General features: G+C 36.0%; 2 protein-coding genes across 2 annotated transcripts in view; both read left to right on the top strand.

Annotated features, from left to right (window-relative positions):
• The window catches only part of LOC125865077 (ferredoxin-1, chloroplastic), a 791,835-nt gene that overhangs the window by 675,190 nt on the left and 103,880 nt on the right, over nucleotides 1-12,765 (top strand). The window lies entirely within an intron of this gene.
• LOC125863772 (uncharacterized) lies at nucleotides 11,497-12,159 on the top strand. The gene is made up of 2 exons (XM_049543780.1): nucleotides 11,497-11,733; nucleotides 11,782-12,159. The coding sequence occupies exons 1-2, from the start codon at nucleotides 11,497-11,499 to the stop codon at nucleotides 12,157-12,159; spliced, it is 615 nt and encodes a 204-aa protein (XP_049399737.1).

Here is a 12,765-nt window from a genome sequence, read left to right as displayed (position 1 = left end):
AATAGAAAACTTAGAATATAAACTAAAACACAATTTATAAATGAATAAAGAAGAATACACAATAGATGAAAAAACATATGAAAACTATGACGGACTAAAAATAAAGATAATATTTTCTAATCTAGGAAGAAGATATAAGAAAATAGGTGACAATCTAAGTTTAATGTTAGAAAAAGAAACAGTAAAATTAGAAGATAGTTTAACTGCTATGATAAGAATAACAAAAGAAAATGAAGAAATAGATAGAAAAACGGAAATTGAAAAAATAAAACAACAAGCAAAAAAGGAAGTACAACAATTAGAAGAAGTAAAAAATACTAAAATAATATAAAAATAGAAAATCCTTTTGAAAGGATAGTTACAGTCATAGATAATAATGATTATAGTTATAATGAGATTGATATAGAAGAAGATTTAGAAATAGTAAAAGAAAGATTAACCTTTTTTTATTATTATTATGTTATTTATTCTTTTTTATTTTATGTTTTTGTTTTATTGTGACTTTAACCCTTTGAAGACTCCATGTATTTCAGTATAATATTTTAATATGAATCAAGATTTTGGAATATATAGTTCCTTCATTTTGTAGTTCCCCACTTAATTTCTTTTGAATTGTAGGAACTTGAGTTTTCTTGTGATAAAAATGAAGGAAAGTGGTGTGCTACATTTTTCAACGAAGCCAATTTTCAAAGGGGTATTCGTCACCTTTTTTTCGTTTCTTTATATTATTTATTAATTTTTTTTCTTTATTGTTATTTTAACCCTTTGAAGACTTCACGTATTGCAGTAGATATGAATCAAGATTTTGGAACATAGTTCCTCATTTAATTTCTTTTGAGTTGTACGAGCTTCATTTTCTTGTAATAAAATTGAAGGAAAGTGGTGTGTTACATTTTTCAAGAAAGCCAATGTTCAAAGGGCTATTTGTAACCTTATTTTTATTATTATTTTTCTTTATTGTGATTTTAACTATTTGAAGACTTTATGTATTTATGTAGAATATTTTATTATGAATCAAGATTATGGAATACTTGAAAAAAATTATTATGTATTCAATTTCATTTTTGAAAATTAGGCATATATGGTGACAAAACCAAAAATAGTATGTTGTAGTTCCTTTTGAGTTGGAAAGTTTGAGTTTTCTTGTGATAAAAATGAAGGAGTGTGGTATGCTAAATTTTTCATGGAAGCCAAGATTTAAAGGTGTATTGTAACCTCTTTTTTCATTGTTATATTGTTTATGCCTTCTTATTTTTTATTTTCCTTGATTTATTGTGATTTTAACCTTTTGAAGACTTCATGTATTATATTATAATTTTTTAATATGAATCCACAATTTGGAATACTTGAAAAAAATCACAAGGTATCTAATTTTATTTTTCAAAATAAGGCGAATATGGTGACGGACTTTCACTATTCGAAAAATAAAATAGCATATTGTAGTTCTAATTTAGCTTTCTATAATTACCATGCTTTCAAATGACATAATATAAGTCATGCAATGACAATTATCATTTAAGGAACGAGAAAAAAAAGTTAAATCGATAAATATTTATATGTATTTAATCCTTATCTTAGGCAAGAAAAATTCATCAACAATCTCAATAATTGTTGCAGCCTGCAAGGAACAAGCTTTAACAATGATATCATATTATTGATCAATAATAAAGCATGAATTTACAATGTAGATGAAACTCCTCCACACATATAAAGATTTTCTCTTCTTAAAGTGATTCCAAATTTTTGACATTGTTTTATGTTATTGTCCAAAATTATATCTTACTCTTTAATTTCACTTAAGAATATTATTTAAATTTATTATTTGAAATATGTAAATAGTGATTATTTTGTAGCAAATATTGACAACATGAAGATAGCATGTTAGTAAATATGGAAGTATTTAACTATTTTAGAGAAATTTCATTATACTTTTTGATATCTCACATGCATAAGAATATTAACTTTATTATCTGAAATATGCGAATGGTGGAAACTCGCAACTTCAAAAAAAGCTATCTTTTTAATAAGAAAATTACTTACAAATTACAATTAACAATATATTGCTTATAAAAGCTAGAAATTTTTTAGACCTTTTCTTTACATTTTTTTTTCTTTTTAAAGTATACAGAGAAATCAAATGTTAATAATTTTTATTTTCATTTCTTTAACAACTTTTTATTGTTATAACTTCTAAAATAATTAATAATTATATCATATTATTTGATATTTCATATTGTAGTCCTATAAATAAAGACATTGTAAAACTTTTAAATATTAGGATTGTTACAATGATATTATAAAATATATCTTTCATGTATTATTTTAATAAAATTATTAATATCTTATCATTTTTTTTATAACCGCACGAAGCACGGACAAGTTCACTAGTAAATAAATAATTATTGGTGAAGGGATAAATAAATTATAAAAGGCTAAATAAAGTGAACATATTCTAATTTTAACGTGTAGAAAGTTCAGCCGTACCTTTTGCTTTACATATTTCATTTTAAAGTTCCCCATTTAAATGTATCATAAGAAAATATTAAAATGGAAAATTAAGGGGAGAATGTATCATATTGGACAACAATTCAACTTATTATATATACGTGAAAGGGAAAAATATTACACAAAATTATTCAGTTTGTTTGGGTGCTTTTTGAAAATCAACATACCAGAGTGATGAATTTCAATTTGAAACTATACTTCTATTCCAATCGTTGTATCGAGAAACACATCTATTACTTCAAGAAAAGTAATTACAACTTGCGGTAAACTTGAGAATCTATCCATAATTCATATTGAATATAAGCAATCAATTTATTATGTACCTATCTATGTCTTTGGGATTAAAAAAAGCTTCAGTGTAATCATATTCCTCTATAGTTCATCTGGCACAACATCCTTGAAGTCATATAAAAAATTTATTAACTCTTGTCTTCTTTTCATATTTCACTTCGCACATCAAGGTATGCTAAGATTTTTAATGTCTTTATGTCCTTATAATGTTACAGAGTTTGAATTTTGCCTTCAAGAGATGGTAGTATAGATCTTTAAGGGATTTTTTTATTGTACCTTCTACAATTCCAGTAGAATTTTTTTTTATGAATACTCAATTTATGTGTGTTATTTAATATGTACTAACAAATACTCATAAGAATAAATTATCAGAAACATAAACAACAAAGTTTAAAGCATGTACTAAAAAATAACAACTTATACCATAAGAAAACATACAAGAATCTGTAACAATAGAATGAAACAAAAAGAAAATATCAAACCACTAAATGCACAATATCTTCTTAAGGAAATTATTCCCCTCTACTATCCGAGCTTTAAGGAATAGATTCTCTAAGGATAGAACGATTCTATTCTCCAGTATATTGATACAAAAACAATGGTGTCAGTGAGCCACTCAATAGGAGCAAAGTACATGAATATTTAATTGTGCAAAAGAAGAAGAACAAGAAGAAAAAGTTTAGAATTTTCATTGTCTTAAAATGGGAGGAAGTTCCTCTATTTATAAACAACAAAGGGTTGTGTGAACAAATGCTTACTATGTCTTATTGGAAAGCTCCAACCTCTATGGAAAATTTACAACCATTCGAAAAGGTATCAACCTTTCATAAAAGTCACAACTTTTCATAAAACTCGCAACTCTTCCTAAAAGTCGCAACTTTTCATAAAAGTCACAAGTTTTCATGAATGTAGCAATTCTTCATATTTCATTAACACCTTTTAAAATCCAACAACATGTACTTTCGATATTAATTCGAAGATCTAATAAATGACATTGACCTTGAATCTATATTGTACCACCCTTAGAAAAATGATTAACTCAAATCACCAAAGGTAAAATAAGATTATCGAGAAATAGTAGACTAATGCATGCACAATGAAAGTATACATAGGATTATAGGAGAAGCATTCATAATTTCAAAATTAAAAAGAAAATTTAGGTATATTGTTATATAAACATCTGAGCCAGTTAACTCACATAGTTTGACCCAATATTTCATTATGGTACCAGTTTGTTAAACTTAAGTTTGGTTTGGTATTCCTCTCTGTCGATTAGTTGCTTAAGTAAGTCAAAAGAGGGGCTGATATTTATATATATGGAAGATTTAGTGGAGGCTTAATTTTTTAAGATGGTGGTGACAATTGTGAAGGTTTTAGAGAGGAGGGGAAGACTATTTTTGGAAATATAAAAATTAAAAGGAAATTCTTATTTGTGGTTGCGCCATGTAGGCTAGCCGAAGGTTCCAACAACGTGTACCTTAAATATAAATTCAAAGCTCTAATATATGACATGACGTTCAATCTATATTTTACCACCCCTAGACAAAAAATGATAAACTCAAATCACCAAAGGTTAACTGAGATTATCGAGAAACAATAGACTAATGCATGCAACAAAGAAAGTGTACATAGATAAAGGAGAACCATTGAAAATTCCAAAATTAAAAAGAAAATACTCAAGGTATAACTATTGTATATACATCTAAGTCTGCTAACTCACATAGTTTTGCCCAATATTTCATTCTGATACCAGTTGGTTAAACTTAAATTTGGCCTAGTATTCCTATCTAGCGATTAGTTGCTTAAGTATGTTCAAAGTGGGGGGGGGGGGGGCTCATATTTATACATATAGAAGATTTGGTGGAGGCTTAATTTGTAAGACAGTGATGATGATTGTGAAGGTTTCTGTGACCAAAATTTCTTTTCATGATTTAATTTTCCAAATTTGTCATAAACTAGTTAGAAGATCAGTAAAGTTTTGCATGTCATGCACTCCCCAAAAAATGATAATGTTCTATAATTTTAAAGCCCACATAGACCAAATTCAAGGAAACATAAAAGTGAAAACAACAGGAAACTAAATGAATGTTAGAAAAAAACAATACCCAAATCTTAATTTGCTATTAAAAGCAAAACAAGAAGAAAAAATAGTTATACCATTTAAAGAAGTTTAGGTCTCCTTCTAATTCCTTTTTAACTTACACCTAAAATGAGGGATTCTCATTTTGGTTGGCTATATACAGAGATAGGCCAAGTAGTGGAGAATAATGTGATAGAATCGACAAGACTACATCACATTTTCTAAATACTTCTTTTGGATGATTAGGCAAAAAAAAATTAGAAGTGAACTAATTTATGTAGTGTAAAAAGCGTATTTTCATACCACGAGAAAAGACATTCAGAACAAAAAAAACTTTTCTAAATAAAAATAAATGAACGTCCATGTCATTTCTGCTATTTTTTGAGTTTTTCATCATTTAGGGCTTTCCTATAGTAACTCTATGTCATTTATGACTTTCTAAGATTGATGGTTCAGTCTTCAGGTCGTTCATTTGGGTTTTGTGCTAGTTTATATGTTTTGGAGCCTCTGAAACTCCAACATTTAACTTTGGTCAAGAATTTAGGAAGATGGCCTCAAAATGAAATTTTGGGAGTTGCATAAGCTCCGGAAGGGCAATTTTAGGCGAAAGGCATGATTGGTTCCGACATTGAAGATTCTGGTATGATTTTGTGTCGTTAAACATTTAAACTTTGAAGCTTAAGCCAAGATTTGACTTTAGTCAAAATTCTTGTTAAGCATGCTCGAATGTGTTCCCGATCAGCCAACAGGGCTAGGACCAGCCCAGCCACCCCCGGACCAACAATGTCACTAGATCTTCACGCAGTAATTGCCAAACTTTTGAATGTACTCAGCGGCAAACAGCAGGCTCTAGATCCTGCATGTGTACCTGCTCTAGCACCAGCACTGACACCTATGCTAGCACCAGTTTGGGAGGATCAGCCAACAACGGAGGCCCTAGGGCCCAGTTACTACCTAGGGATGCCCAGCCCATGGTCGCGGTCGGAGCCATGTCGCTAGAGGATTAGAAGATGCTCGGAGTTTTATTGAGGCTTTCACCACTGAATTTTTCTAGGGCTTTGGGTGAGGATGCCCACAAGTTTTTAACTGCTTTTTGGGAGCGGGTGTACAATTTGGGTCTTGTGGAGTTGAGAGGGGCTGACTTCATTGCATATCAATCGGATGGGCCAGCCAGTTAATGGTGGCATACATTTATCAAGAATAGGCTAGTTGATTCCCCTCTGATCACTTGGACTGACTTTTTGAGGCCTTCTTGGCCTAATTTATCCCTCGTAGCGGTCGAGATCGCCTCCGGGATCAGTTCTGAAGGTTCGAGTTATGCTCCAAGACAGTGTAAGAGTTTGAGGTGAGATTTCATGAGCTCTCCCATCATACCACCATGATCATACCTACTGAGCAGGAGAGAGTTCAATATTTTTTTGGTGGGTTGAGGCTTCAGCATCGTATTGAGACTTAGTCCATGGTCTATGCGCATCATTTTTGTCTGGATGTTGCTGATCTCACCCACACTATTAAGGAGCCCTATCATGAAGCCCAAGAGGGCAGAAAACAAGAGAGCTAAATATTATGGTAGTTATAGCGGGTCCCGTTCTTGGTAGAGGAGCTCCTCTGACGAGCCAGGCAGCAGTATCAGTAGAGCTAGTCCAGCCGGTCAGTGCAGGCCTCATTGCAGGCTTTAAAGGGAGATCGATATAGTCGAAGTGAGATTGGCTACAGTCAGAGTCATGTGTCTTAGTTTTGTTCTTTTAGTCGTGGTCATCGTTCTTCTAGGGGCATATCATCATCAATTTGCTTTGATTATGGTGAGTTGGGTCACTGCTCTAGTGATTGTCCTTAGTGTAGGTGGATAGCTCCTGCTCCACAGACAGATCTACCAGCTCCACCAATCGTACATCTAGCTAAGGGTCGAGGTTAGGCTGTAGGACTGATAGCTAAGGCAGAGGAGGACAGGGCCATTTCTATGCAGCTCCAGTGAGGGCGGAGGCTGAGGCATCTGACCATGTGATCACATATATGATTCTATTATGCCATCAGCCCACCTAGGCTTTAGTTAATATTGGTTCTTTTTATTCTTATGTGTTTTTTTATTATGTTTCTCATTTGGATATGAGTTCTAAGCCTACGACAGTGTCGTTGTGTGTGTCGGCCCCTATGGTTTAGTATTTAGTAATTGATAAAGTGTTACGGTCTTGCATAGTTACTAGACGTGTCACCCAACTAACCTTATTGTGCTAGATATGGTTGAATTTGATGTGATTATTTCCATGGACTGTTATCCCCCTATCGTGTAGTTTATTATTGTTTCTCCTAGACTATTACCTTCGTCATTCCTTGTATTCCTTCAGTGGGTGGAAGGGCTCCACTAGTAGCATGATGAGTCAGGTATTTTGACTCATTATGGGTTTAATATTAAGGTATTTAGTGTTCTCAATGCCTATTTTATGCTCATAACTGATGTTCAAATGTTAATATGCAGTAATGAAGGCAAAAGAGGAAGGTAAGGACATTACAAGGCAAATAGGAGTGAAAAACTGAAAAAAGTTGAAGGAAAGAAAGGTCGGTACTCGCCAAAGCCACTCGGCGACTTGCCGAGTAGACCTTATGCTTGCCTAAAGATCCAGCACGCTAGCCCATGGGGTGATAAAAATCCACGTCAAGAAGGTGAGAAGAGGAGCACTCCGTGCGTCGGCTTATGGCCAACCGGTTCGGCAAACTTGACTCACTTCGTTGAAAGTTACAGATCGATTTGCTAAAAAAGACACGTCAAAAGGGCGAGAAGAGGAGCACTCAGAGCGTCAGCGAGCCCGACTTACTTCGCTGAGTGGACTCCGTGCTGAAATTCTAGGAACGTATAAATGCAATTTTCAAAAGAAGAGAGGGAGTCCCCACATTGTTCACTTCTAGGTTTTTGATCCTTCACATTCTATAACATTATTTTTACATTTTTGAGTAGAGATTTAGGGATTGTGAGACTTTTAGCCCAGTTTCTAGCATCTGGAGACTTGTGGATCGTTGTCAAACCTGATGGAAAACTTCATTGGTAATGATTTTTTATTCTTTATTATGTTTGGCTAAAAACCCCTATTCTTGGGGGTGTGATTATGTAGTTGAATGCATTAATTAGCTAATGGATGTTGTTAGTTACTAATTTTATTGTTGTTTTGAAGTGTGTTCAATTAATAGTTCATGTTTTAATTGAGGAATTGTATTTGCAAATATAATTCTAGCTTAGTACTCAATACTTGCTTGAGAAAGAGGTGTTAGAGTCGAATTATTAGTTGATGATTGTATCGATCGTATTGTTATGGATCTAACATGAGAAAGTGGATTTGAATGCAATCTTACAAATCTCGCTTGAAAAAGTGGATTAATTAAGGTAATGGGTTGTTAAACTGTGTTGTGCCTGTTGAGGTTTGAAAGAACTCACTTGATTTGCAATAATTGATTTAGAAATGGCTATTGCACTCAAAACCTAGCCTACCCACCGAGATTCAACATCTTTTAGTAACTAGTAATCACCCATTATGTGAAATTAACATTCGATTTATCACACTCCCAACATTAATGTTGGAGTTGTTGCAAATAGAGGGTCTCTTTGGAGGACTAGCTCATGAAGACCCTCATGACCACATTCGAAACTTTGTGGATGTATGTGGGCTATTTTCTTTCAAGACCATCACCCAAGAGTCAGTCCGACTTCGTTTGTTTCCCTTTTCGCTAATGGGGGAAGCAACAAAGTGGTTAACCAAGTTACCAAGAGAGTCAATTACCTCTTGGGAGGAGCTCAATGATGAGTTTTATGAAAAAAATTTCCCTCCTTTGAAGATGGTTAAGTTGAGGGATAGTATTAGAACTTCAAGCGTGTTGATGGCAAGCCCATCCACGAGAGATGGTTGAGGTTCCAAAAGTTGCTGCTCTAACGTCCAACTCACGGGCTACCGGACAATGTTTTATGGCAATATTTTTATTGGATCCTTGATATGGTCAGAAAAAAAGTTTTGCAGACTAGCTTATTCGAGGTGGAATCATGAGGCAAACATTTGACATAGCATTAGCCCTCCTTGGTGAGATGACAAAAATCAATCGTGCATGGCACACAAGAGAGAATTAGGTGTCTTATTGAATTTTGGGATGACAAAAGAACAATTGGAAAAGAATCAAAAGCGAGAAGAAAACATGGACAAAATGATGACCCAAATGGACTTATTGACGAAACATGTCATGGGAAGTGGTTCCAAGGCTGTGAATGCAGTTGGAATTAGTGGAATAAATCCTTATAAAGCACTTTTTGAGGCAATGTACAATGAAGAAGTGCATTTCTTGGAAAATCAGGCAGGGGGTTCTTGTCCGAACTATCCAAGGTCGGTTGGGAATCAAGGTTGGAATAGAGACCATGATGATGGTTGGAGAGACCGAGATAGGGAATGGCGTGACAGTGGTACAAATTGGAGGGAGCGGGATGGCGATAAAGATTGGTAGGTACCTCCTCATGAGCGTCAAAAGCCAAAAGAGCCAACAACTTATCCTGAAAATTTCCACAACAAAGATATGCTTGTTCACATCCTCAACAAAGTGGAAGGATCGGTCAAAGTACTGAAATATTATTGGGTAAATCGAGCATGTTAGATCTTTTTCTTGTTTAAATTTATATTTCGGGTCTAAATTGTTTGAATGGAAGTTGTACATATTAGGTTTGTTGTGGGTGAAGTCTAAGTAACCTGAATTACACTGAACAACTTAATTTGTCTAATGATAGATCGGGTGACGTCGTTCTTAAGAGAAAAAGACTTTTAGTGGTCGATTCTAAATAAATTGGGGGAAGTTTGAGTACCTCGGAATTGGTAATGATATGGGCTAGGTGTTCATTGCATAAATTGGGGGTTTAATTTGGTTAGCATAAGACTGTACATTAAAAATTGGGGGAATCGGGGTAAAAATCTAGCACGAGAGGCCAGCCGGCGAGCTTAGTTGAACTCGCCGAATTACTCAACAGTTTGCCAATTAACTCATTGCATCGCCATTTTTCCCTGAAATATAGTTGTTGGATTATGTTAAATTCTGCTATAGGCATGCGCTCGTCGAATGCCTTTACCCTCTCCCTTTTGAAGCCCAATTTTTAAGGATTCTTTCGGTAAAATTTGGTGAGCCGTTTTTGCCTCGCCGAATGGGCTTTGACCTCGCTGATTTGTATGAGATTTTGTAATTTTTATTCTGTTACTTTTGGCGAGCTACCTGAATCTCGTCGATTGACTTCAGCAACTCGCCGAAGAAGTTTTACATCTTAATACTTCACTAACCCTTTCCAACCGCAATTGTTTGATTTGTGTTGTTTTGCAGATATGGCTAGACCTAAGGTTCTTGGAAGGGGTCCACCACCAGAAAAAGAACAAGATGGGCCATCATTGTTGCGGATGTTACCCCTCCAAGATCAACGAGACACAAACTTCCTCCGACAGGGGGGTGCAGACAAAGAAAAAAGACATGTAGAGCCAAGACGGGTTGAGTTGCGCTTTAGAACTCTGCGTCTGATAGTGAGAAAGAGGCTCGGTCTAGAACTCTGATCTATGAGTCGGAACAAGAGGATGATTAGACCCTTCAGCGAAGACGGGTTGAGTTGTGCTCCAAAGAGCTACATGATTCGGTGAGACTCTCAGTTCTTCCACCACGTCCAGCATAGGCAGCTGAGCAGGCACCACAAGTGCCCCAGCTCAGGCACCACCAATGTGCTTGATGAACAGGTTAAAGGCAGTCAGGTTGATAACCATTTTGGAACAACAGAGGTTGTCCACTTATGGGGTAGTGGATAGGTTTACAGCTGTGTGCGACACGATTCGTTTCCATAAATTTGAGAGGTTTACACAGCCCCGAGGTCCATATGTACCTTCTTGGGTCCGGGAGTTCTATGAGAGGTATGGGAAACTAATCCCGAAAGGTAAGAAGAAGGCTAGTTCATTCGCACCAGTTGATTGTGTTACGGTGTGGGGTAATAAAGTGTAGTTAAGGAGAACGGAGATAAATGAAGTGTTGAGGTGTGCAGTTCATACAATCCATTTCTTGGTAGACAAGATCCAGAATAAGACTCTCAATGATCTTAAGGGGTGGTTGGCCCCCTTGATCTATGATATCACGCCTCCGTGGATTGAACCAGGGGTCCAAATTAAGAAGAAGGACCTGAACGTTGCTGCTAGATACTGGTTCGGGTTCATTAGCAGCAAATTCATGCCATCACAAAATGAGTCCATCCTCCGGTACCAAAAGGTTGCCCTGTTGGGATCTATTATTGACCAGGATAGACTGAATCTAGGGATGATTATTGAGCAGGAGATGGCCATGAGGGTCAAGCAAAGCCAGACATCACTACCATTCCCTATGCTTATCACAGAGTTATGCTAGCGAGCTAGAGTAACCTTTGTGGCAAAGATAGATGTGGAAGTGACTCTCACTTCCTCTACTAACATCCGGAGGATCGAGGCAGAGTACAGCAGAGATGAGGCTTAGCAGAGGAAGACAGGCCCGGTGGACACATCTATGGCTATTGATGTAGATACTTTGGAGGTAGACACTACTCCTCCTATACATGTCGGTGAGCCGTCAGGTACACCTAGTCTTCTGCTCCTACTATGTCTGTTTCTGCTGCTATTTCCAAACCCTCGTTGACACATGCCATGTTGTATAAGATGGGCTATCTAGCCCATTCAACCGATGTGCGTGCTTCCCAGGTTGAGGCGGCTGCCCCAGGGTTGATTGAGCGAGTCATTGTTGTTGCACATGCCCCCATTCGAGCTAAATTACGAGAGCATAGAGAGTTGATTACTGCTCATAGTCTACCATTAGACGCCCTCACCGTGCGAATTAAGGTGTGTTAGCAGGGAGGTTGACAGTTAGAGGATGTGACAGACTTGAAGGTCGATATTGCAGGATTGAGACGTGATGTGGATGAGCTCAAATCCACTTATATATATCTATGTTATGGGGTGGAGTTGATATTCCCAAGGGCCCAAGTTCAAATGTTCCATGTGATCGGAGATGTTGTTTTAGCTGATGATGATAAGGAGTCAGACACTTCTGAGATGGATAAAAAGGAGCTTGGGACCCGTGATGCTGTAGTTTATGATGAGTTTGTGGACTTGGAGGGTGTGATGGTGCATATGGCGACAGAGGCTTCACTTTATGACTCCTCGATGATTGGTTCCAGTAGAGCGCAACCTATTCCTGGAGGAGAGTCGGGCAGTGATACCCCGATTGAGAGAGCTCTAGATGCACAACGTTCACCTCAGGCTTAGCCTGATAGGGGGATCTTGACTCTCTTCTTGTTTTATTTTTGAGACATTTACTTTACTTTACATTGAGGACACTGTTTAGTTTTGTTTGGTGGGGTGATGGTATCTTCATACCTATCCCTTTGGTTTGTATTTATTTCGTTTTGGATGATTGTATTTCTACTTTTGGTTGTGTCTGAAACTTCTCATTTATTATGGTGAAATTTGTGAATGTTGGTTTTCGATCCCATTAATCCATTTCCTAATTTCTAGATTTGTGAATGTGTGCTTGTTCTCTTGCATGTTTGAGTATCAGTTGTGAGAAATATTGATGACTTGAATAGTGCTCTTGGTTGAACGATATATTTGTGCAAGTCCAATGAGGAAAATTTGAGTTGCATAAGTCATGTGTTGATTCTTAGCATATCATTGTAACTAGTCGATTGACGAAATGAGTCTTGTGATGATCATTAAACGTGAGCTTCACTTGTAGAGTCATGATTGTTGATTGTGTTGAATGCCTTGTGTGCTGAACATTTTTAAAAAAATATGTGCTTGGTGATACCTAGAACTTACTATGTTGGTCCAATTAACTAATGTTTGTGAATGAAACAAATGATATTAGGCACA

Source organism: Solanum stenotomum, chromosome 5, assembly GCF_019186545.1.
Source record: "Solanum stenotomum isolate F172 chromosome 5, ASM1918654v1, whole genome shotgun sequence".
Lineage (NCBI taxonomy): Eukaryota > Viridiplantae > Streptophyta > Magnoliopsida > Solanales > Solanaceae > Solanum > Solanum stenotomum.
Note: the sequence above shows the minus strand (reverse complement) of the source record. Positions and strands in the feature narration are given on the sequence as shown.

What these genes read in the sequence shown, in the direction of transcription:
- LOC125863772 (XM_049543780.1), top strand. Translation starts at nt 11,497, where the DNA reads ATGTCTGTTTCTGCTGCTATTTCCAAACCCTCGTTGACACATGCCATG. An exon ending in CCCTCACCGTGCGAATTAAG is followed by an intron (nt 11,734 to 11,781) that starts GTGTGTTAGCAG and finishes ACAGACTTGAAG; the next exon opens with GTCGATATTGCAGGATTGAG.